This window comes from Balearica regulorum, chromosome 19 (genome assembly GCF_011004875.1).
Source record: "Balearica regulorum gibbericeps isolate bBalReg1 chromosome 19, bBalReg1.pri, whole genome shotgun sequence".
NCBI classification, from domain to species: domain Eukaryota; kingdom Metazoa; phylum Chordata; class Aves; order Gruiformes; family Gruidae; genus Balearica; species Balearica regulorum.
This window is the reverse complement of record NC_046202.1, coordinates 5323695-5349548: the sequence shown is the minus strand read 5'-3', so window position 1 is coordinate 5349548 and position 25854 is coordinate 5323695. Positions and strand designations below refer to the sequence as shown.

At 43.0% G+C, this 25854-nt stretch overlaps 1 protein-coding gene across 1 annotated transcript in view; it reads right to left on the bottom strand.

Annotated features, from left to right (window-relative positions):
* Positions 1-25854, bottom strand: part of SSH2 (slingshot protein phosphatase 2) — a 103025-nt gene that overhangs the window by 64493 nt on the left and 12678 nt on the right. The window contains exon 2 of the mRNA XM_075771573.1: positions 4554-4597. Within this exon, the coding sequence (XP_075627688.1) occupies positions 4554-4597 (44 nt within the window). The remainder of the gene's footprint in view (positions 1-4553; positions 4598-25854) is intronic.

Below are 25854 nucleotides of genomic sequence, written 5' to 3'. Positions count from 1 at the left end.
TAACAAACCCCAGATTTCGAGCAGGACTTAGTAACTTTCTATGGCACTTGAAGGGAATGGACAGGCTCCTCAGCTTTACCTAAGCAAACGGACTTTAGTCTGACCAAGCGCCAGGCCATAAAAGTTCAAAGAATTGCTCTGAAGTCCCCAGCATCCTTGCTAAGCAATACAGCTTACTCAATTTTATGTGCAGCCTCAAATGCTGCATTTCAGCAACCAGAGCTGTTTCAAAGTACACAGAACTGGTAAATTCACAGATAGTGTGGAAACGGAGGCCCGATTCCAACATAAACCCAAAAAGCAACGAGCAGATCCTGACAGCAAATCCAACACAGACTGCAGCACCACTGCTGCCCCAGGCCCTGGAGATGTCATTTGTCAGCAAAACAAAGATGCTGAATCCTTGCAACCTTGGCACAGAGCACACAAAACCTGAATGGCAATACATCAGCTGGTGTAAACACAACTCAGAGCTCAATACGCATGCATTTTAGGTAAGTTTTAACAACATCAGGATGATGCAAAGACATTGTTAACACAGATGCTCCATTAAGAATGTATTCAGCGTGGCAGCAGCGCGTCTGGGTACAGAAGGAGAGATGTGCAGGCCAGCTAGCTGTATAGCCTCCAGATAGCATAACAAAAAAGTCTAGAAGATAGCTATGAAGGTAATAAGTGTAATTAAAAGATTGTTCAGGACATCTGCTTATGCAGTACTCTGTCTTAGTCCCATTAGCGAAGAGTCAGACAGGTGACATGGACCAGCTCGATCAGGGGTTCCAGAGCAAGAACTTGGACCCATGTCAGGGGTTTGGGGATCTCATCCATGAACTGCAAGAACAGTCACAGCTACAGCAGGGTACAGAGACCCTCCTGGGCTTCCCCCAAAGCAGGGCTTGGCTGTGAGAGGAAAAAATCCCAATGATTTCATGAGTGGGGAGGCAAAGCTGGTTTCCACCTATTTGCTCAGCTTCAGGTATTTGCAGTATTAATTTGCTGTGTTTTTTAGTAATGGATATAAGTCTTTATAAAAATTAGATGTGTGTTCATTATACCCAAGTACTTTCCTCAAGTAGGACAACAAACCATTCCTCTTTGCATCAGTACAAAAGAGTTTGCCAGAAAATACCGTTTCAAGCATCTTCCAAGGATAATTCCAGTTCAGACATGAACTCTCTTCCTGCACATGTTATAGCTCTTTCCATCTTTTGGAGAAAACCTTTAAGTGGATTCTGCTAATTCACAAAGCAAAAAAACCTCCTCATTCTGTGATAGTGCTGGCAGAAACAGTCTTAAGAGCATTAGTCTTAGATCATAAAGTGTTATAGGAAGGACCAGACCTCCTGAGAGCAGAAGCCAAGGGGCAGGCAATGCTATGGAGAGGACTGACTGAGCTTGTGCTGATGCTCTCTCTTCATGCAGGCAAACCCCAAAGAGGTGAGTGCAGACCTGTCATGTCATTTGACTGCTCTGTAGAGCAGGTTCAAGTTTAAACAACATTTTTACACGCTTCCTCTCCCTTGTCTGCAAGACTTGAGTCCATGCAATCACATTCCTCTGTGGTAAGAGATCTTAGAGCGCAAACAGGTCAGCACTGAGATAGATTATTCTTTTTAGGTATGAGAATCTTGATGTACCTACCTACAAGTTTAAGCTCCTGTTTGAAACTAATTTCTCTGCCTCTTTGGAGGCCATTTTAGACCATTTGCTCTTCATAGCCTCTGCTCAACAAGCAGTGGTCACTCCTGCTGTCATACCACCAGTCTTTTCTGCATGTTCCCCTTCACCTCCGTATATAAACCATATCTCATCAGAGAGAAAAGGTAAACAGCAGAAACCTAACACAAGAAGCTATCTAGAACTTGCTAGCCACAGGACTAGCAATGCTGCCGAGCTGGATCTAAGTGGAACTTTGTCTCATTTGAGATAGCAATCCCTAGACTGTGCAGAGACACGGGGACTCAGGAGGATGGAAATGAAGGCTGTACTCAATGATCTTCAAGACCGATCAAGTCTTCTGATGCCAAACACATCTACGTGCTTATGCTTAGGTCTTAAGCTAATTCCTTTGTAAGCATTATAGGATGTTAGTGCATAAAGATGTTATTTTATAAATATTGAAAAGTTATTTTATTAACCCAAATATGCTTTTAGCGACAGTAGTGCTCTTGCATTCAACGTCCAGTTGATGGGATGAGTTTGGGCACGCTTGATGCCAACCATGCTACCCTGAGGTAGCATTTAAACAAATTTTACATGAGTGCAGGAGACAAAAGGACTCCTTCTTAAAAGAATTTTACAAATAGCAAAAATCCCACCCCATACACTGACTGTAGCTACAGCCAGGTCACCTGAATTATGCCTCAGGAGAGCTTCACCAGCCTGGCCTTGCCCAGGCAGGCAGCTAGGAATGTCAGGCTGCTGCAGAGCTCTACCTCAGTGACATTGCAGCTGATAACGTACCTTGGCTTTTAAAGCCAAACTCAGTCCTTTTTGCCGTCTGCATTTTTAATAGCTACTACTTGCTATGTTCCCTTGAAAACTGAGGATTAGATACACAAAAGCTGTTTATAGACATCTGCTGCTCCTCCACAGCAGGACTCCAGGTTGACGACTTATCCACATTTGACTATTATTTTTATCCTACTGTAATCAAACACATTTAACACCCACCCCCTTGTTTTCCCTAAGAAGGATCTTGGTTTCAGTTAGCTTTCTGACCTCAGCAACAGGAGTCACCGAGTTCAGATCACCACATCAACAGCAGGTTGTCATTTCCTACCCCAGGAAGTTATTTAAAACATATTTAAAAACACTCATTTCTAACCTAACCTACAATTGTTGCTAAGTGCCCACAACAATTAAATACCTCCAATCCCCTCCAATACATTATGTATACTGAGATCAAGTCATAAGTTGATCTTGTGACTGCTGGAAGGCTAAGTGTGAAATTAAAAATCAGAGTTTAGCTGAGTTCAATTTGAGCCTTTGGGAATTGTATTTTCCAGCTTTCCTCTCAGTCATGGAAGTTGTGAAATGAAGAAACAGCCAATTCTTAAGTCATCACTTAGGGGCAGAAGACTGAAGGAAACAGACCAGTCACCTTTCACGGGCCACACAATCACAGGGCTACATTGAAATCACGGGAATGTGCTACCATGACAGCCTTTTCTTCTGCAGATTCATCCAAGTTGGCCCCAAACCCAAAGCCCAAATCATGTTCAAGCCTTTTAAATACTAGAGATTACGGCTTCTGTTGCTACCTACTCACACAAACAACATTAAGCAAAGAACTGTAACAGCCAAAAGCTCATAAAGTGAGAACTACTTCACCTTCACTTCCCCTTTACTCCCTCTGGAGAGAATCTTACGCCCTTCATAAAATTTGACTGCAACATTTTAAGCCAAGAAGGTGCTCCTGCAGCTGGAGAGGTTACCCAGTACTCACACAGGTTTTGGTTTTATTAATTTTAGCTGAAATTATTCTTTTGATGACTTAGAGGATAGGAGACAAAGCATCTTCAAGAAATCTACCCTTAAGACTACGACTATGTGATAAAATAGCCATTAGTACTTGTCACTGTTCAATCAGCTGAGTTTCAATGTTTGTTTGGTTTTTAGGATATACATTTGTCCAAACAGGTTCTTCCTGAAGCAGCTGAAACCAACATTTACAAACATTAACATCTCCATGGAAAACAATCCAAATTAAAAAAAAAATCCTGTAAATTCTCAGTGTTCTCCTAGCTTTGGAGTAGATGTTTGACTACCTGCATCAGTAGCAAATATCTACACATCCATTGAACAAGCTATTTTAAGAAGCAGGTCCCCTTATGGCGTAGGGTTATCCTGTGCTTCAGCTTCTAGAAATTTAACTTTCCACAAATCCCAGAGATGTACACCAGTGCATAACCAGGAGGTGAAGAAACACAGTGAGAGAATGACTATCACTGCTGAAGTCTCTCCTCTGATACTCCTGCTAATTAGAATAATCGAATTCAGCTCTTGATGGCAACAGAAACTTTTTAACCAGCAAACGAGTTTATTAGTGTGGTTATTCCTCTCAGAATATTCTGATGATGGATCGAATCCTGAGAAACAACATACGATTTTGGAGGGAGCTAAGGAACACCACAACCAGGATTTGTTCCTAAGATATAAGCAAACTCTCCACATGCACAGAGAAGTGGAGTATCAGCATCTTATTCAGAACATGTCTGCAGACGAGACACTACTTCCTGGATGCAAACAGCAGTTTGGAGAATATACTCACTGACATCTTTGTGATCTGTTCCCCATTTATATATATTTTTAGTGTAATCTGACTCTTCCTGTTTCCTGCTGCAGCAACCCCTTTACTGGGAGCATCATTTAGACCATAGTTAAATATATTTTCTAGTAAGGTTCACGTAAGACATTTGTGCGACATTAACAATAGGCAGAAAATGATGCATGTTTGCAGAACATGCCAGAACAACAGCAAACCCCCCCCTGTGGAACATTTCTCACAGGTAACCTTGAGGACTCTTGCAAGCCTCAAGTGACAATCTTACCTTCTGGGCTGGGACCGGCATTCTTCTTCCCCACTGTCTGCTTCCTGCACACATAGGAAAGGAGAAAAAAGTTAATATGCTTTAATATACGCAGAATCCAAAGACTTGCATTTCTCTGGTTTGATTGTAGAAGGCAAAGGAAATTCTCACTGCTGCTTCACGTAGCTGTCACTACAGCGGAACTCACTTTCTGCTCAGCTGTCACTTCATGTTCTCTCAAAACCCTTTTAAAAACCTCAACATTACAAGAATTTTTGCCACTGCAGGATTTAACATGCTTTTGCATGGACTTGCAATGACCCCTGCCAAACAAGGTAGGCCAAGACCCAAACACACAGTTTACTTCTGGGTAAAACACTAAGGGTTTTTTTATTACCTTTATGTAGATCATATTAATTCATAGTCCAGTGTCAGCAACCAAGCGTAACAATCCACAAAACCAGCAAGTAATAAACCTGCCAAATAGGACTGGGGGAGTGCAGATAACTAGAAAGTGGAAGTTTGACATACTGTACTGTTTCAGATGCAAAATTAATATGCATAATCTCTAATGTGCTGTGGAATTTTACTAGGCCTACCTACTAAAGCCCAAAGCAATACCTCAGTAGAGAGATCTCAGTAATTAATTCTGCTTCACCGTACATTTATGTATGCATTGCCAGGCGCTGGCTGGAGATGGGGTGTAAGATCTGTTTTATCAGTGAAAACTTCCTATGTTCATACAGGTCTGCAGGAGCAACACATTTTGAAACATACCAAGCGTTTGGTCAGTGCAGACATTCCAAGAAAACCAGAGTTCAGCACAGGGTGACAAAAGAAGCAAAAAGATAATTTTGTTCCTAGCTTGCTCTGGGCTCCCCTCCTGCAGAAGATCCCCTCTCCAGTGAGCGCCCACCATTTGCTGGCAGCGTATGGTCCAACAGGACTCGCACAGAACTGACCCACAGTAAAGAGCAAGACCTCAGTGTGGCACCTCAGTGTGGCACCACGTATTTTGGTCATTTTTCAACACACAAACCAGCAAGTACGTAGTTGCAAGAGACCTCTGCCACTATGACAACAGGGCTGCTAATGTTTTACTAATGAAGTTGTGTGGTGGGCACTTAATTCTCTGAAGTGTTGGGTTTTTTGTTGTTGTTTTGTTTTTGTTTTTTTTTAACTGGTTACAGAGTTCTTTTCTGTCTAACTTTTACCAAGCTCCAGCACAGTTACTGCGTTTCTGTCACTCTTCTACTACTCATCCCACCATCCTTTAAGTTGAACACATTATCTCATGAGCAGAGATGCTGGCATGGATTATATTGTGGCAATAGTAGAGTGAACTGGCATGTTCTGTAGCTGTGTTACTCCTGAACTCAAGGAGTCACTTTATAAAAACAAATGATGCACTTCTACTGTGCTTCTGAAACAGGACAGCAGGGACAAAAAGTATGGAGTTGGTTTTCTGCAAACGCCTGCAGAAGAGCTGAAACTCTGAAGCCAAAATGTCAGCAGAGAGTGAAACCATCAGCTTGCTTCAGGAGAGCAATTTGGTAGATGCTCTATCATGCATACACTGCTTTCTGTTTTACATACCACGGCACATAGATGGAAACTAAGAAAAGGTGTGCAAGAGATTTCATGGGTTGGGGGAAGGCTGGGGAATGAGATAAATGTCAATTCCAAAGGAGTCAGTGGAAAAAAAAGAAAAAGAGGAACTGCGCATCCCGGAGCCTCTGGTTCAGCCCCACCAAAAAGGACATGTTCCTGCCTGCCACCCAGCGCAGGAGAGGAAGGGAAGCAACAGGAGAGGGAGAGATTCTGGAATAGACACATTTACAAAACCTACAGAAACTATCATGTTTAAGCATCGAGCTCAGAAAAGGGGAGGAATGGAAAAGTTAAGTTTCTGTAAGATAAACAGGTGTTTTTCCTGAGAATCTTTTGAACTACATTATTTGTGCTTATTGCATGCAAAGGTCATACTCAGTTGATTTTTTCATACAGAGTTAAATGCAGATACTCCTGCTGGGTATTCTGTTTCTCTCTTTCTCTCTCATTTAAATTAGCTGAATCTGTGGGATATGAGAATAACTAGAAAATGCAAGCTTCCTATTGGTCTTGTATTTCTAAGAACAGAGCTAGAACAAGACCATGAAGTAGTTCACTTGGAGTCACCTGCAACCGCAAATTCAAGCTAAAACCTGCACACCATCTACAACAGGTAAGAGCTGGCAGGAATACCTTCTGCTCATCGTACCTTAGAATTAGTTCAGCAACTTGTTAAGGAAGCTGGCATTTCGACCCCCTTCAAAATGAAAACACCACTGAACTCTACAGTCAACAGAAGACAAGCTGTAGCATCACTCAAAAGGGTGCAAATATACAGATGAAGAGCAGCCATCAGAGGAGCAGCAGCAGAGCTCTTTCAGACCAGGGAGCCAAGTCCTTGTTCCTGAGATGAAGTGTCAGCTGCATTCACTGCCTGGCAGGACACTCTGGGATGCTCTCTGGGATACAGACCCAAGACTGGCCTTGCTAAAGAAGAATCCAATGGCACAGAGTCACTTTCCATTATCCAAGCTTTTGCGATAACCACACTGGCTCAAGGACCTATTGGAACCAGACTGTTTGCAGTCCACAGCTCCAGACACTGGATAGCTGTCCTGATGATCCACGCTCCCCATGCAGCCAAAGTCTCTGCATGTTTCAGTTGTGTTGCTTAAGACCTCAGGGGCAGTAGGTTGTTCGAAGGACCACATTTTGGCCTATTTTGGCTTGACAGGTGGTAATAGCAGCATTTTAAGCACTAGCTTCTAGAGATCCACCTGCAGAAACAGAGGGATGTGGCATGTCCTTTACACTGCTAGTTGCTAAGTGCAATGGACAAATCTTGTAAGAATCTACGAAGCTCAATGGGTTCTCCTCAACGGAGCTGCATATTAGAAGTTCTTGTAGCAGATGTTAAAAAAGAAACACAAATAAAACACGCACACGAGATTTGCAGATGAGCATTCAGATTTCTGAAGGGTCAGTCCCTCAACAACATCAGCAACAGAGAACAGAGCCCCATTAAACTGAGAAAGACACTAGCACTACAGTTATCACCACTGGCTTTGCCCAATCTCCAACCCCATCCCATTACTTTGGGTTGCATGACCTGACCTAACAGCTTCACAGCTTTAGGATGATGGTGTTAGATGGGGATGACAAACTCGAGCATAAGAAAGATACTAGAACCACAATACCTTTCATTCAGGATGCTGCATCACCTTAAGGACTTGGTGTGCTAAATGTCCTAAACAAGATCAGCAAGACAAGAAACTGGAAGCCAGCATCAGGTGTGCAGTTAGATTCCTTTGAACAAATTGTTATTTATCTCAAGTCCTTCTGAAAACACCATTAGCTGGTGTGGTGTGTTTGTTATCACTAGAACTTCTCAAATCCTGCCAGAGCATAAGCTCTGATGAATTCCCTGTGGGTTGACAAAAAAGTTGACTTGCGGGGGCAAGAGGAAGAGGTGAGAGGGGAAAGGAAGAGGTTTCATTACATGTAGGATAGCTAAAGACACGATGGGGTTTTTGAATAAGCCAAAACAGCTCAAAAGCATGTATTTGGCTAGAGAACAAGTTCTTCAAACCCACAGTAAGGTAAAACAACTGAAAGAGCACTTGAAATCTCTACAGTGCTGTTCAGGAACCCAAGCTATGCAACCGTTTTTAGTATTATAATGAATGGCCATTTCCACATGCCAAAAAAATCCTTGTCACAGCGACAGGCAAGCCTGGTATGCCACAGCCAAAAGTCCCACAAATGACAGGAGAAGATCCTGAAATACACAGATCATTATCTTAGCTCCACTCAAAATTCAACCCTCAAGAGCACAGTGTGGAGGAGGCTAGACATGGCCCAATCAATTACCATCTGTCTCTGCTGAAGCTCTTACAAGATCTCTTTAATATTAGACCTAAATGTAGCAGATTTGTGTGAGAAGCACACCTATTCAGAATACAGCTGACTGTCTACAGAAACAGAACTGTAGACAAGTGCGATTTGAGCAAGAGATCCATCACCAGTACCTGGGATGCTATCTGGAACAAAACTAACGTTCACTACCCTCCTCCTCATCAGCAGCTCTGACCAGCCTGCAGCCTACTCCTTCCCCACATCTCCTGTTTTGTCCTGGTATTTACAGAGTGGTCAGATTCAGATATCTGAATCATCTTCCCCCCCTTCAATTATCCAATTATCTCCTTTGCTAATGTACCCATACCTTCTCATGGACAGAGGGCATTCAATATGGAAGATACAGCCAATGCTCCCATATTTCACATATGCAACCACTATTTCTCCTCTTCCACAAGTTTGTGCTACCACCCAGTGTATACCATACTCATCCTACAGTTCTCTGCACTGTGTTACGGTCACTATGTAATTCTGCAACTGCAAAACATCACAAAAACCTCCTTACTAACTGTCAGCCAAAACTAAGCTGCAATGACGAGTCACCCCACTAGAGGGGAGGGCAGGACAGAGAAGACCGGCCCGATGCATGGTCAAGTGCAAGCTTCAGTGAAGGAAATGACTCCAATATTGACACGACTAACTAAAACAAGTACTTTCAAATTTTCTTGCCATTTTTAGTTTATTTCCAAAGAGGAGGAAGTGGTGCTGTCAGTGCTATAATTCATCCCAAAAAGTGGATCAAAATCTGTAAACATTCCTTTCTGGGGACATCTTTGAGAAGGCAGTTTGCACTTTGAGAAGGAACGTGCTTGGATGGCATCTTTGGACGCTGAAACCAGCCATTGCAAGGTGTGACCTGCGACAGTGACCCACTTCAGCTTTCAAAGCTGCCTTCACAGAGGCAGTAGCAAGAACCTTGGATCTTGCCCCAGCTCTAGTTCCCTGTGCCCTGCAACACCCATGCTATAAAAACAGCAATAAAGCGACAGAGACAGCAGCTTCCACAAACACTACTTGGAGATTCCTGATGCAGGATTGCTCCAGCCTCAAACCAGCCTCCTCCACCAGCCTGCAACAAGGAGGAAGCTGAGCAGCACTGATGAGCTCCAGAGGGAGTCATGTCCTGCTTTCCTTGACCAGAAACAGAGGCCTCGGGGGAAATGGAAGGAATGAGTTGCATAGCTCTAAACTAGGCCATGATATTAAATGCAGTTTAAAGTGAAAGATGAAAAATTCCATCTCTGCTCCTTTCAGGCCATGTAGGACAGAATATGCAAAACATTAATCCTGTTTGTGCTTTGATCCACTGCCAACTATCTGTCATTGAAAGGGCAAGGGAGAGGAGAGAAATTTTTGAGTGCTATTCTGTTCTATACAATGGGAGTCACTCCATGTCATGCAAACAATTCTGCTCTTATAAATCTCCTTTTTGCAGACTGATGTAATGATAAACAAGATTCACTCTGCATCCAGTACAGGGACTGGAGCTGTCTGTATTTAACATTAGGAACATCACAGCGAGTTGTTTTACTGTAAGAGATATGATTATTAGCATAAGTCATGCGTCTACTGCCACTACCTTTCTATTGGCCAAGGAACATTTCACACATACTACACTTCACACAGGCTATACCCTAAAAATCATCTTTGAAACGTTAAAAGAGATTCTGATTTAATAACTGCTTGCTATATATGATTTTATGCCAGCATACCTGACTCTGTAGACAATGCCTGGGAAGTGTTTTTATCAGGAGCGTGCGTGGTCACAGCCATCAATATCAAGAGAGCACTGACAATTTAGACAGGGCAAGGATTCCAGCTTTCATCCCACAAATCAACGTTTTGCTCATAGTTTTAATGATGTGCACACTTCAGACCTTACAGAACTTCTCTCCCCTTCTCCATTTTCTAAATCTTGGCTAGGTATTGCTTTCCGGGTGGGCAATTTCATTATCTTCATTGCTTGGTATGCTTTCCCCTTTTACAGGAATCCTCTGCACAGCAACAAACACCAGCCGTGAGTGATCCCGAATTCCTCGTAGGAAGGCAGAACCAAGAGGTGGATCTGAAACTAGTCTCATTTCTTGAAGCTAATTTTCAAAGTCAATATTGTTCTTCTAAAAAAGATCCCTATTAACAGGGGCAGAGAGGCCTTGTGCAAGAATAGGAACGCAGAAACTATTTTGTGAGAAACTACACAACACAAAGAACTTGAAGCCTTTTCACCTCTCCTACTGAGGTACCACTGGCAGCTTCTTATTTATATAACAGAAACTTAGTTAATATAGATTCCCCAAAACCCGCAGCAAGATTCAGATGTAGCCATGCTATCAGAGAGGCTTTTCACTTAACATTGTCAAGCCACCATCATGTGAACAACTCTGGTCCCAGTCTCAGAGGAGGTGCTACAAAGAAAAGGCTTGTAATTAAATGAGCAATCTTCCAGTTCTCTGCCTACCCTTTCCTTGGCTAGATCCCATCCAGTTGTTCAAACACACGCTAAGTGCCTCTGAGCCGAACATGACCTTTGCTGGCAAGAAGGCAGCTGCTTTAGTCAAATCAGAGGCTGCGCATCCAGGCACCGATCCAGCTGTTAAACCATGCAAATACGCTTCATAGCATCCACCAATTTCCCAGTGTATCTTTGTTTGGGCTACAGCCGTACAGCGCACTGCAAGCTCCTCCATACAGGAGCTCTCCTTGTGTGTCAGCAAGTATTAAGCAAGTCAGTACAAAAACCACCTTCCCCAACTATTACCCAATGCATGGATAACCCAGTCCGGTCAAGTCTTGCAGAGGGTGCCATTACTGCAGCCACAGCCTTTCCTCTAATGCAACACAAGTCACCTAGAGATAAGGGCTTCCACTGCACGTTCATATTCCTTAGGGCTCAACTCAGGCACATGGTGACATTAGAGGTGCCCTGGGGTATCCAACATCTGCACGGGACTGGCATTAGATGCCCAAAGAAGCAACTGAATAGAGGCCCTGGAAGTCCAAAGGACCAGGATCTGTGCGTGGACATCACATAGAACCAAAGTTCAACACCTTCCAAGATGAAACAGTTGACAGATGCCTATTCAACAGCAGGCCCTGTACAAGGCTGGTCCCATCAATAATCTCAAATCATCTGCTGGAACAAAGACAAATGTCTGAGTCAGATTGCCAAATATCTATTACACATTTCTGTAGCAGAGACACTTTTATACAGTAGTCTGAGTTGTATCAATCTCTTAAATAAACTGTGTTAGCAAAAAGCCCACACATACTGCATTTGCAGTAAGGCTGAAGTGCCAGCAACAACACTCTGGGTGGTAAAAAGAAACAAAGGCTGACTCGAAAACCTGGGTTGATAAAAGGTTCCCTTTTTTCTTGCAAGAGCCCAAGACTACAGACAAATTCACCAGCTAGAGCTTCCGGGGCTGGAAGCCGAATGCTGAACTGTAACAGGTACCCTTTCCGGCCTGTGTCTAGTAGCAGTTTGGTACTAAAAAGGGTGGTTTGACCACCAAAAACTTGGGCAGCCAGAGTCTGCAAGTTCCACAGCTGCAACATGGAGAACAAAGACAACCAGAAATCCGCAGCAGTTTGTACGAATTGATTTATTTGGTATATTATGGAAACCATCAACATGGTAGCAATACGCAAGTACTTGCCTATATAGAATAGGTCTCAAAGCTGAATTGAAAGCCCGTTCACTTCAGAATCTCTTGGTCTCTGGAGATGGTTAACCTTAACCATTATTAAAAATTATGAAACTATATTAATAAAGTCACCTAGTATGCTCTAGAGAGCTACTCAAAAGGTGTCTGTGAGCTCTAGAAATACTTACATTTGCCATCAAACACTTTTTAAAAGCAGAAGCTGCTACCAGGAAGCCTTTAAGTTTGACATAACAGTTCTTCAAAAAGCTAAGCTGAGCAAACTTGGCCATAAATGGGAAGGGGGAGAACTGTGCTGTGTTTTGCACAGTGCTTTTACTTCTCCAGAGCTATAGGGATAAGGGGTAAACAAGCAGCCTTCTCCAGCCGTTTGTCCCTCACCCATCACTATTTGCGTGAAGTGTTTTGAATGAACACTGTTTTCCTCCTCACATTTCTTTTGTGAGGTTCCACACAAGCAATAGCTTTCTGTAGCCAAGTGTTCATTCAGAGGTTGGCATCCTTTTGGATTGTTTTCTGTATCACTTTGCTGTGTCAGTAATTGGTATATTTAGGTCAAAGACATTGTGCTCCTGCTCTGGAGAGAGAAAAAAACAAGTTCCTTATCAGAGCTTTCATCTTCCCGCTGGAGCTAAGATTTATACAAACTGTGTTTAGATTAGGCCTCGCTAAAACCTGCAGAAATAGAACTCAAACACTTGAAGACAGAAATTACAAGCCTCCAACTGGTACAACAAGAATCGGGATGAAAAATACAGTGTGACACAGCCTGCTACACTACACCACAACAACAGATTAAAAAGGAGATTACTGTCAATTGAATTTCTGCAGTGAAATAAGCTTGCCTGATGAGGAGTACAACAGCTTTTGTCTTAATCACAGGGACGCACCCAAGGAGGGGAGGGGAAAAAAAAAAAAAAGAGAATACAAACATTGCAGATACATATTCACATTAAATATCCCTACACCAAAGGAGTATTATACATAACTTCTCTCTAAAACTGTGTAGTAGCATATCATCTCTAGACAATTACAGACACTAAAAAATTTTTTTAAAATAATAAAATTATTGTCTCCCTGAATAGACCTTTCCTCTAACTTTTAGAAGGCCTTTCAACACTGCACAAGTATGACAGAAAAGGCAGATATTTAACATAATTATGATGCTTTGCTAGATTTAATGTCTCCCAGAATCTTGAAGATACTTGCTTAATCTCCTTTTAGGCAAAACTAATGAAGTTGTCCACTGGAAATCTTAAAATGTAGAAGCATTTGTTTCCCTACAACAACAACAAATGCTTACAGTGGCAGGACAGATGTGAGAAAACTCACTTGCTCTATAAACACTGGCACTATAACTCCAGTTTTCATACTGGGAACTGTTGCTGATGTCAAGGGTATAGTCTGATTAAGACCAAGTCAAAGATATGTATGTGTACACTGGTGAATCTCAGGGCAGGGCTTCTACACAGCAAACAGTCTGTGATTAAAATGAAATCCCAGCTCCACAGCTTACCGCAATGAGCAGCCGTTCATTATCCATTCACAGAGGGTGACACATTTACATGTATTAAATTGTCCCTGTGCAATTATGAAAGATGGACATTCACACCTCAGACCCTCTCCAGTCGCTGCCTGTTAATACACAGACCTTGCTCAACCTTCCAAAGCACTCAAGAGCTTTCAGAAGCAGCATGGCCATGTGCACCTCCTCACCCAGAGGCCTGACATCTCCACCTTAGTAGCTGGGCCTGTTTCCAGCTGGGAGAGAGAGTCTCCTGAACTGCTGCATTAAAAAAGGACAGCTAGAACTAAACAACGTTAAAGGAACCTGAAAAACAAACTGGCTAATGAGCCACAGGCAGAGAAGTTGGAGACCTGGAACTGCAGCTGATGATAGTCTTTTATCAATCATGGGCAGTACTATACTTGTACAAGGAATAAGGACGTAGACCAGACCAGACCACACCACCAGGTTCTGGTTTAAGTCAGTTTCCCATTGAAACGAACAAACACTACATGTGTTTTTAAAAGAGGGAAATAGTTGGGTTTCACTCCTCATGCTGAACGGCTATTTTAGGAGGAGAGGGGTGGAAGGAAGGGAGTTACACTGCAAGGGAAGGGTCTTTGTCTTGCAATCAGCTATCTTCCTGTTAGCATCCAGTTTACCTTGGTGCACTCACAGCAGCCTCATTTGTATCCCTGCTACAGTTATCTCCACTAAAACCCAGGGAGTTATTCTAGGGCTCTGTGCAGGCACAATTCAAGTTACGACTCCAGAGCTTTGACTTTTCCCAGAACGTGTAGCAGGGTCACTAAAGCAATGCAGATTCACCTGCGTCATATATGAAATATATTATTCCCATAAGGAGACAAGAATAGAGCTATCTGGATACCATTCCTATCTATGTCATAACTGTGTCCACAGAATGAAGCTGCACCGGCACAGCTCTCTTGGTAACAGTCTAATTCCCAGTCAGCAGCAGCATAACCAGGCACGGGCTTTTTACTTAGACACCTTGCCTTAAGCTACACAGAGGAAAGCACATGCAGCCATCTATGAGACACATTTAAGTAGCATCTTCACCCCATACCAGCTCAGCAGTACACTGAGTGGCTGGCTGTAACACGAAAGCATCTTTCTCCCTGCCACAACGTTAGAAGAGACTCTCACCCACTCAGCTCCTCAGAGATCCAATCCCTGCAAGTTCCCGAAAATCTCCACTTGATGTAACGAACGTATGACACGGGATGAATTAGGAGCAGCGCAGAAATCTTCATGACCTGCCTGAACTGTAAGCACCAACAGTCAGGCCACCTAGGGCCCTTGACCTACTGCATCAATAATTAAAGGATAATCTTCTGCATGAAAAAGATTCTCAAAGTAGGAAATTATTTAACACCTAAGAAAGTGAAAAAAAGGCTCTGAAATTGAAACAGAGCAACACTCAATCTTTTCAAATTCCATAATACTCAACCTCTAAAAAAGCAATATGGAGGGGAAGTCATTAATATTTCAAATTCTTAGCATTGTTTAACCTGAGTCTGTGCTCAAGGGTACAATTCTAAGTTGCAAAATGTTACCTACCATATGTGAGAAAAACAAAAAAACCCAAACAAACAAAAAAAAGAGGTATCCAAGCAACTACATTGTAAAGCGCGTCTGGATGCAGCAGCATCTGCGTTGGCACTCGCAGGCTGCTATTGCATAACCCTGGATTCAAGCAAGAGCACAGCCGGGGAGTCTCTGCTCTGTTGCAGTGACATATCTAGACCAGAAGCGGCTGGTAGAGGTTTAACAGCAGGAGTTTAGACTATATCAGAAGAGGAATTGGCAGGAAAGTTTTGTCACCTCTAGCCTCCGTTTGGGTAGGGAAAAAACCCCAAGTGTTTTAGGCAAGACTTCAAAAGGAATTGCTGGGACTGCTTTCTGTACATGCAGGACACAAAGCAGAGTCTTTGGAGAGCAGAGGGAAAGGAAGGCCTGAAGATATTCCCTGGCAAGACACTCCAGAGAGAATCACAAGGTACAAAACGTACTCCTTGTTCACATCCTTCGTCCCCAGGGTGCAGAACAGCCTCCCAGCTGCCCCACTTCTGGCAGGGGACCACCGCTACTAGAACTGGAACACAACGGTTATAAACTACCCAGAATCAATTACTTCTTAAAAAATACACCCAGGTATTAGTCTCATGCTGTTGGAACTTCAGCCAACATGCTGAGCTATTTTATTGCCTGGTACAAACTGGTTTATAGGCTCTTGTACACTGTTTCTCCACAGTACAGTTACGGATACACTCTTTCAGCGCTGCATGTCTACAGCCAACTGGAGATACAAGGGTCTAAACAGTTTCTGAGGGACCAAAACCAAGGCAGCAAGTATAACGACACCTCCTCCAACAGGAATTGAAGAAAAGAACAAAAAGAAAGTGAAGCTGAGGAGTAGAACAGGGTTTTCTGGATGAGTCAAATATGAGCAGTACAGAGTTGCGTAATGAGTTGCCCCTTGACTTTTTTTATTTCTCCCAGCCAGCTCCTCCAAAAATCTTATCTGTTATTGTTTATTTGGGTATCAGTCCAAATTGCTGTGGGAGGAGAAAAAAGGAAAAAAGGAAATGCTGTCAAGCTATTAATTCTAGTACTGTAGTGATCTAGCACTCTCCATCTATTAACGAATCAGTGTCCTGTGTTCTGCAACACTCTCTAGAGCCTGAAAGTTAAATACAAGAAAAACAGATCTTCGTTGGACTTTCACAAAAGCGACTCCAGCTCTTTTTCTCCCCAGACAGGATGAATTCTGCCTTTGCTTATTTACCCACTGCTCAGTCCACAATGGCAGCATCGTTTCACGTCTCTCTCCAGAGCGAGCAGGCTGCAGCAGGGGAAGCAGGCGCGCGGCGAGCAGCACACAGCTGGGAGCATCACTCCTGAAATTTAAGCCTCAGCGAAACATTACATTGCAATAAAGGCCAGGCTGTGTCAAAAGCCGGGAGTGACTGTGGCCATCATCCGTCTTCCCATTCTCCCAGGACAGAAAAGAAGTCACATTCCTACTGTGTACATTGGTAACAGGAGAAAAGCTGTACTAAACCAGAATGAAGTGTTATATCTGGTTACTTCCCCCTCTCAGGATCCAAGTGGCACTGGCAGTGGGTACAGCTTGACCTGTCAAAGGGACACGCTTCCATACAGCCACTTGCCCTCACTCCATGCCAAACCTAACTGTTCCCAGGAGCAGGAATGGCTGATGGAGAAGCCCACTGTCCAGAACAGCCTTTAATGACAGGAGGACAGAAACACTGTGCCAAAGGCAAAGGAACCACATCAGTTGTGGCACAAGACTGGATTTGCCTGACCCCTGGAAGTTCAATAGATGTATCAGATTTGTGGCCCAGCAGTACTTGTCTATATAATCCCAGCCTCCTTTGTACCATCTGTTTCCCCTTCGGCAGACTGGCCATTAGAGGCACAATGATAAAACTCGTGTCTCCTTAGTAACAGGTTTTTGTTGATCTCTCCCGTGCCTCCCCATCTTTCTATCAATCCTGTAATCTACCAGGATTTTCCCTGCAGGGGATGTGTAACAGCATCAGTGGAAAAAATATATGGGACAATGGAAACACTTTAGGGCAAGGGTAGAAGGTGTAAAAGGGGAGTGCATGAAGTTAGAAGAGCTACAATTCTATCAAAACCAGATGTTCTCATTATATCGGAGCAAGCCACCAACACACCTTCTGAGTGCCAGGTTTAAGATCTCATCTGAGCACTCAGCGCTTCAACAGTTTTTCTGAAAGAGGTGCCGATTATGAACAGTTCCCAATCAATACACAAGTCTGAACAGAAAACCTACACATACCCTGCATCCCTAAAACCATCTTGTCTAATACCTCACAGGTAAAAATGCTGCCAATCTCAATGCTACGCAGGTAAGGAAGGACTGTATTTCCAGTCTATAGAGACTGGCTCTCTTACAGCTGGTTTTAGGTCAGTGATTGCTGGCTGCCTTTGGGTCCTTAATCCCTAAATCTCCAAACTCTCTTCTTGAGGTTAATCCAGTTAAAGCTCTCCCTTCCCTTTGGCTGGTAGCTTGCATAAATAACCACCTGAAGAGCAGGGCTGCAGAAGCCAATGCTCAAAGTATGGCACTTCCCAGAACTTTGTCCTGCTGCAAGAAACAGCACAAAGTAAGTACTTACCGCCTATGCCAGAAAAGGAAATTAAGATTAGCTGGGTAAGGGCAAAAGGCACTCCTTATGGATTGTCTAAGTCAGCAGGAATCAATCATCCAGCCCAATCCAAATCCCCCAGTTGCCTTCTGCCTTAAGATAACTAGAAACAGGTTTATGCTATACTAAGATAAAGCAGCCTTAAACCAGTGTAAGCCTTATGTGAAAATCCCCCTTTTTGGGAGGAGAGGAGAACTTGCCTTTGAGGTCAGCTCTAAATGAGATGGCTATACGATTATAGTCATAGGGGCCATGCAGTATTTGGAAAAGCAACACTGGTCAGCAAAAGAAAATCACTTCTTCAGACTTTGCCTGGCTGATCTGGCTCAGCCAGCTCTTTTAACGCTGAAGCCCCGTGGGCAGGAGCGTGAAGGCAGCATTAGAAGCAGGCAGGCAGTCCTCAGTGCTCAGCCTGCCAGGAGAGGCCACTGCAATATACAGTCTGGCACATGCAGACCATGAGGACTGTCTCATTATGAACGAGGCATCAACAGTCTCATCCAGCGAAGATGTACATTTGCCCCACAGAAAAAACAAAACACACCCAGGGAAGATGCAGAGGAATCCTGAGAAGAGTCTTCCCCACTCCCTCCTAAAGCACAGAGAAAGCAAGGACAAGTGGCTTTAAGAAAGCATGTCCCTTTCTGACAGGTGAGACCGTACCCACTTCCAACGGCACTTGTCCCCTGGGAGGGAGCTCTGTGCAACCTGGCACCATCCCCCTGGGCAGGCAGCGAGCAGTTCCAAGAGAAATCCTTAAGCTGGGACAGGCTTTAGGTCAGTGACCTGACAGAGCACACGGATCCTGCCCCCACAGCCCCACTGTGTATCTGCACCTTATTCTCATTGTGAAGCTGGGCCAGAGGCTCTGGAGCAGTGCACATCGCTGTGGAGCAGTCTGTCAGAGAAAAAACACTGCACATGGGCTCCCTGGTGCTTGCCAAGCTCTTCAAGCTATGCACTAGAGCCAGGACTCGGACCATAAGCTCTTTGTGTTCCTGGTCATTCACAACCAAGAGAAGCAGAAATCTGGTTTTGAGGACTGTTTATCAGCCTAGTCCTTCCAAGATCCTCAGTCTCGGGGGCAGTGAGAATGAGCAATCCCATTAGCTTGCTTGCCTAACCAAAGAGACAGCAAGCAGAATATGTATCCTGCTTCCCAGGCTAGAAGAAGTTACCCCACACCTGCTCATCTCAGTGTAAAAAGACCAAAAGAAAGGGGCAAGATGCCTGCAGAGCTCCGAGCTGCAATATGTTTCTAACTCCATTCACGCAGATATGGAAAGCCGCCGCTCAGTCTCTGGTGCATATTTAAATGCTCATTCTGAATGGCCGATTAGTCAGAAGTGGAATGTTTCTGCATTCATGGAGTAGCTATTTTAAGATTACATTATGCACTCTGCTTCCATTAATAGGTACACATATAAAAAAAAAAAAGGAAAGGAGTTACACCCAGCGATGCATTTGCCTCAGCAGACTTGAGGGCTGCATGTACAAATACCCAGCACAAGCAGAGGAAAACTAATGAATTCTGTCATTGACAAGCCACATTTTTCTTCACAGCTCCAGAGATCACCTAGTCATTAGGCTTACCAAATCTTGATGGAACAAGTCAAATCACTCTGTTCCCTGGTCACCTCCGCTATAGGCCTGTCAAGGTGCATCTTCACAGAGATTTAACACAGCCATAGAAGTCACCAAGCAGAAAGAAGTTAAGCCAGACTACTGCAGCTCACGTGTCCTGCAGCTCTGGAGGAGACCGACCAGATACTCTCATTCTAGATACCAGTTTCTACCCATGCTCTCCAGTGCTGCCTTCACTCAATAACTAGTGCACATCTATACCCCTTCGGCACCTCTGGATCCCCTTTGAAGGCTTGGAGTCCCACAGTTACTTGACAAGCTGAAAGTTCACAGGAACTTGTTTTGGAGCAAGTCAAGAACTTCCCAGATTTCTTAAGCTAACAAAGCTCAAATTATTAAATGCTGTCAAGCTTTTATAAGAGCCAAAGGCAATTTTAGGGAAGATACACACTTTCATTTGGCTGAGACCACCCCCACCCCCCAATCTCTCCAGCATGTATTAGGATTGCAGCTGTTTCCATAAAATTCACACAAATACAAGCATCTTGCCAAACACCACAGAAAAGTTACGTGCCAATGGCACAAAGGCTATTATTTTAATTGCAAAAATCAATAATCTTAACACGGCAGATTCAGTATAAAGAGTCAGCTTTCTGTCAACAGTTTTGCTTTACTAACAGGTTTATACAGATTGTTTTAAAGATCAAAGCTGTGGAATCCAAAAGGTACGTGTATAATAAATCTCATTAAAACTAGAGCAGGTCAGCCTTCTGATGAACTTAAACTGTAGATCCTTCTAATGCTCTTGAAGAAAGCTTGGGTGACCAGCCAAATGAGGATTCCCTCTGCTCACAAATCCACATCTTCCGAGCCAAATGGAAATACTGTATGAGCTAAGCAAAACAGAGTTTTGTGCGTGGGTTGTGGGGTGGGTTTTTTTGTTTCATTTTTTGTTTTGTTTTAAACAATGTGAAGAGCAAGCAAAAAGCCCCAAATTATGAAGCAAAATACTAGACTCAGAGCTGAAAATAAAACCTTTTTTTTGGAGGAAAAAAAGGTGATGCAAAACCCAATGTATTAAACCAATGTTACTTTGATGTTGGATTCAAATCTAAAGAAATGCATTAGCCCACACAGACATAAAAAGTACAAAGCCAGTCTAATAGTATGTGAACTCCAGAGCACAGCCCATCTGCTGAAAAATGAAAGCTACTAAAGATGGACAGTTTTACTGTCAGGGCATCCACATGCAGAAACTTCAGGGCAGTGAACACCTTCAGCTGACAGTCACCTCTCCTGTAAAGCCTTGATCTCAAAGAGTTCAGAACACTGATTTATACCCAACAGCAGTTGCTGCATCAAAGGCGGGGAGCGGGGGAACACAGAGGACTGGAGACCAGTAAGAGCACATATATATATGAAAACCAGTATTACATAGTGTCAAGGAAGGAAATTAAAGCTAAATAGAAGGATGCCCAAATACTTGAAAGCACTGCTCAAAAGAAACCTTGCTTGTCAGTCTTCAGCCCTCAGAGGGCCCAGCTTCCATTGTGCTGAGGTGGAATGGACACAGACATCACACCCTGGCAGTGGGACCAGGAGCTGTACACAGGTCCACTAACGGCACTTTTAGTGCTCAAAAACTTTGGCCATTGTGGAGAAACAGTAAACTCTTGGCACAGATACGATCATTTCAACTTTGTTCATTTTACTGCAGTAATAAAGATACTGCTTTACAGATGTCATGGTTTATATATGCAAAAGTGTGGAACAGAGTAGATAATTTCCAACTTTCCTGGTTAAAGCACAGACCCCTCACCAAGGTTTAAAAAAACCTAAAAAAACCCAAACTTCCCCCCAAAAACCACCAAACAACAACAACAACAACCACCCTTCCCCCAAGATTTCAAGATATTCCTTTTGTCAAAGCATGTTTTTCCCCCTGTTTTTTGAAGAGAATACTAAGGAGGAAACCCAGCTTCTAATGCAGAAAACATTTCTGTGAAAATGTGGAAGAGGTAGAAAATCCTGGATTGTATTTAACTAGTGAACAAGGTCACAAATTAAGTAGTCTGAGAATTTCTGGTAGCTTAGCCCTGTAATATCCCCTCTTTTTTCTGCCCCTCACCCCCTTCACTACTTAGCTCAAAATGCAAGACCAACAAGAACACATGATGCAGTCTGCATTGGTACGGGCAAATACATGGCTGAAGTCACAGGAGCACATTCTTCAGGGCTGATGAACCATCACATGACAAACATCACAAGAAGCCAATTTACTAAACACAATTTAAACTTGAAGAAGAATAATAATAAAAACCATTATGGAAACATCTTAAAAGATGAAGGAAGGGAGGAGCTACATTTGAAAAGACAGCAGCGAACAACAAAGATCCGTTCTCATGTTATCCGAAACTTTTGATTTCTAGTGCTACACATATAAGCTAGTATTGCTTAGAAGTCCCTAATATATACTTTTGGTTACATAGCTTACAGCCAATAAAAAAGTTCACCAGCAGTCAATGAAGACCTTATTGATAAGCCTCTCAAACATACAAATATTTGAATTGCACAGACTTGAGCTAAAACTTTTCTGATTCTGTATGTTTGAAAACCAGTAGACTGTTAATTTGCTACAAACCGTATACGTAAGAGTGGCTTTTTTTTCAAAAAGCAAGAGGACATGCAACCCACAATCCTTCTCCTTAGCTGTCAAGTAGTACTGACAGCTATTCAGAAGAAAGCACATACAAGGTCTGCTTCCAACTCCAACTAGATAAATGGAAATAAAAGCAGAACTGCCCCTTAGTAAGATGGCACTGTACAAACAGATTTTCACACTTCTACTGTCTCTATTGATTTCTGTACCAGGACAAAGAACTTGTATTTTATTTCATAAGAGCCACTTTCGTTGGAAAAGTCTCAAAGCCATGCTAACATTTTATCCTGACAATTTAATTAGGAATTTGTCCAGTCCTAGAGCAGTGCTCAACATTCTGGGATCCTGAAGGTTCTTAACTGTTTAAAAAGGTTACAATGATCTGCAGAGGCACTATCAAACAGATCACTGCAGACTCATCCTTGGGATTAAGTCATCTCTATTTGTGAGCCTTTATATGATGATCTATTACAGAGCATAAGTAGTGCATGAAAGCCTCTTCAAGGCCTTCACCACCATCTGTGAATTACATTATTAACAATGGTATGAACTTCCTAAGAGCATCTGGTTCTCTCCCCACCCCCTTCTCAAATCACTGGAAAGAGCTCTTCAGTATCAAAACAGGCATGGGTGAAGCTGTTTTCCTCCTCTCCCTCTCTCCCCACCTCCTCCTGCCCTCCAGCAGCAGAGGATAGATGGGGCTCAGTTCTTCATTTCCAGGCCCTACATGTATTCTGCACAACTCTTGCAATTGTTAAAGAAAGATGAACGAAAACAACTGAGTGACGCGTGTACCACAGGCATTTTACCGGGAAAAGCGGAAATGTATTTCATCATTTTGCAGAGGCAGCATCTGAAGCATGCTACTGAACTGCTGCTGCAGCCTGCATGAGCTGAGGCGCAGCGGGGACTGCACAGTCCTACCCCGAGTCCTCACTCCTCACCAGTGCAATTCCTAAAGTTAACGAAAAACAGGCAGCAGCCGTTAAGCCAACTCAAATAGTTACTGTTGTAGCTCACTTTCTAGATGAAATAAGTATTTTGTCATCCCAATTCTCCTCCTCACCAAGGATATTTCAGAAGCTTATTCTGAAAACATGCCAGCTTCTTGTAAACAAGAAGTAGGAAGAGACAGTTATCACCCCAGACATCAGAGCACACTCTCCACTGAACTTTGCACAGAGTTCACATCAACCAGCCTCCTTGGCTATTCTAAGGCATCATTTACTCTTGCAGGAACAGAGTTCTTCCCATCTAATTTTCTGCTGCTTGCTCTTCAAACCTGGCTTATTTTCTTGCTCTATACGTAGGGCTTTTAAGAGCTTCTCATCATCTCAGCTTTCTGTATACATCATCAGCAGTTTTTCTGTTCTGTTTTTCACAGTGTAATTCTTCAGTTGCATTACAGATCAGAATTCAGGCAATATTGCTGCAGCCCTGTAAGATCCAGCATCTTCCTCTGTCTTAAGTTAGCAGTAGTATTTCTTGAAAGAAAAGAGCAACGTTATGGCCAGCTCAATAAAGACTTCTATTCAGCAGGAAATGGCATCCAAAACAAACAATCCTGTAATGTGCAATAACAGGCAGAAAATACTGGGTGGGGGGAGGGAGACAACAATGTTTCTGCACAAATTCACATGAACCCTTCTTCTATCATACTCTTTCTCTTATGGCCATATTTCAAATAAATAATCAGGCATATGTTGAGATGCTCAGACACTAGCATCTAGAACATACTCCTACTGTAGTTACAGGTAAATATAGAATTTTTTCAAGTCTACAGAATAATGGATGTAATGGAAAGTATGTTTATTGGGGTCACCACCACTCTGATGTGCTGCCTGAATGCACGATCTTTGTGCGGGTCATAAGAGGAAGTATGCAGTTACTGTCCACCTCAAGCTACAAGAGGGAAGGAAGCTAGAGCCACACAGCAGCTAGCCTCCAGGATGGTTCTGCCAGGGTTTAATTTTATTTCGGTCATGACTAGTCACTCTGCTTTGGGTGGCAGGTCAGGCTGAAGATGAACCACTACCCACATTCCTGGGAAAGGATATAACTGTTTTTTTAATGTGGCCATTTAAACTAGTCAAGAGAGCCATAAGAACGTGAAGCAGTTTTTATTAGAGGGCCTGCTTAATAAGAGTCCTAAACTCTCACTCCCTATAACTTCATGGGAGAGGTGCAGGGAGAAGAAAAGCAAAGAAACTGGAAGGTCTTGGAGAAAATTAGTGGCAATTAGAGATCGGTTCCCAACATACAGCAGGAGCACAGCATCCTATCAAAAGGATCTTAGGATTGTAACATTGAGATCTGGAATGACAGCAGCTAAAATTGGAATGAATTCCCGTCGTTCAAACAGTATGTACAGGTGACCATGTAATCGAATTAGCTAATATTTTGCTAAATCGGTGCATTGAACATCACCCAATGAGCTCATTTTTGGAGGCAGTTCAATGCCTCACTTCTAGGACTGATGTCAGTGTCACATGCTTCGAGAGGATCAGTCTGCAGCTGGATATTTTAAAGCCCTCTATTAGGAGTACAGAAAAGTCAGTGGATTTCAACAGCATCAACTAATGAATTTATGTTTTATCGTAACAGCTTAGTCACCAGACCCAGCTGTCAATATCTCTGAGAATATCAGGACATTTCAGACAGTTCTCCTTCCCTATGCTTTAAGCCACTAGATGGAAACTGAAGAGTGCAGCAACTAAGTTGTTTAAACAGCGAAAGTTGTGTTTCAACAGAAAAGGAAATCAACAGAAAGACAAGGAAGCAGGAAACTCTCACTGATTCTGACTGGCTCATGATAAAATGATTAACCATTGAGAGACTAAACTCAGAAGTTGTAAAAATAAACAAACAATAGCAGGGCAAAAGTTGTTGAGCATCAGTAGCACAAATGCTTCAGGCCATAACATTCAACCATACGTTCAAATCCCATTCAATCACAGACCAACTGTGAAGTCACGTTTTAGTTTGATGTAATACAGGGATGTCACTGAAGTTCAGTGGCAAGTGTTCATGCAGTATCTGTGAAGCCCCTCACACTTTGATGCTCACTGTTTGCACTGTGTACCAACAAGTAGGAACAGATTTTTGCATTACATAAATAAGCAGTGTCTTCATTGTGCAACTGCATGCGACTTTTTCAGAGAAAAAACAATGCTCAAATACAAGGAGTGTTGTGTGCATCAGGCTACAGAGTGGGTGGTAGTGATGTTGTCAGAAAGCACTCAGCACTGCTTACCTCCACGCCCATTGACTTCAGTAGAAGGCTACATACGAAAAGTCTCTGAAGATGAAGTTGAAGTGTTCCCTAACCCATGGCGCTGTCCACATGCTATACTTAAGAAAGAGACAAAACAAAAAAACCACAGAAGTGAAGCAGCATGAAATTGTAGCGCTTTTTTTTTTTTTTTTTTTTTAAGACTCTTGTGGTCCCCACTCCAGTTAAGAAATCAGACTGTACACCCTTCAGCTCTGAGCAAGGCCTTCACCACGCTGCCTGAACCTTTTACATCTCTAGAGCGTAGGATGAGAACAACACTAATGATTTACTGCATGCTTACACTGTTCCCAGAAGACCTCGGATGAAGATGCCTTAAAGCTTCATGTTCCACTCAACTGTTCAATTGTTCAGTGCAACTAGCTGGTTTAGTCAGGGGCTGGATGAAAACACGCAGCGTTCACGTGTAGCACAGGGCAAGGCCCATTTTAA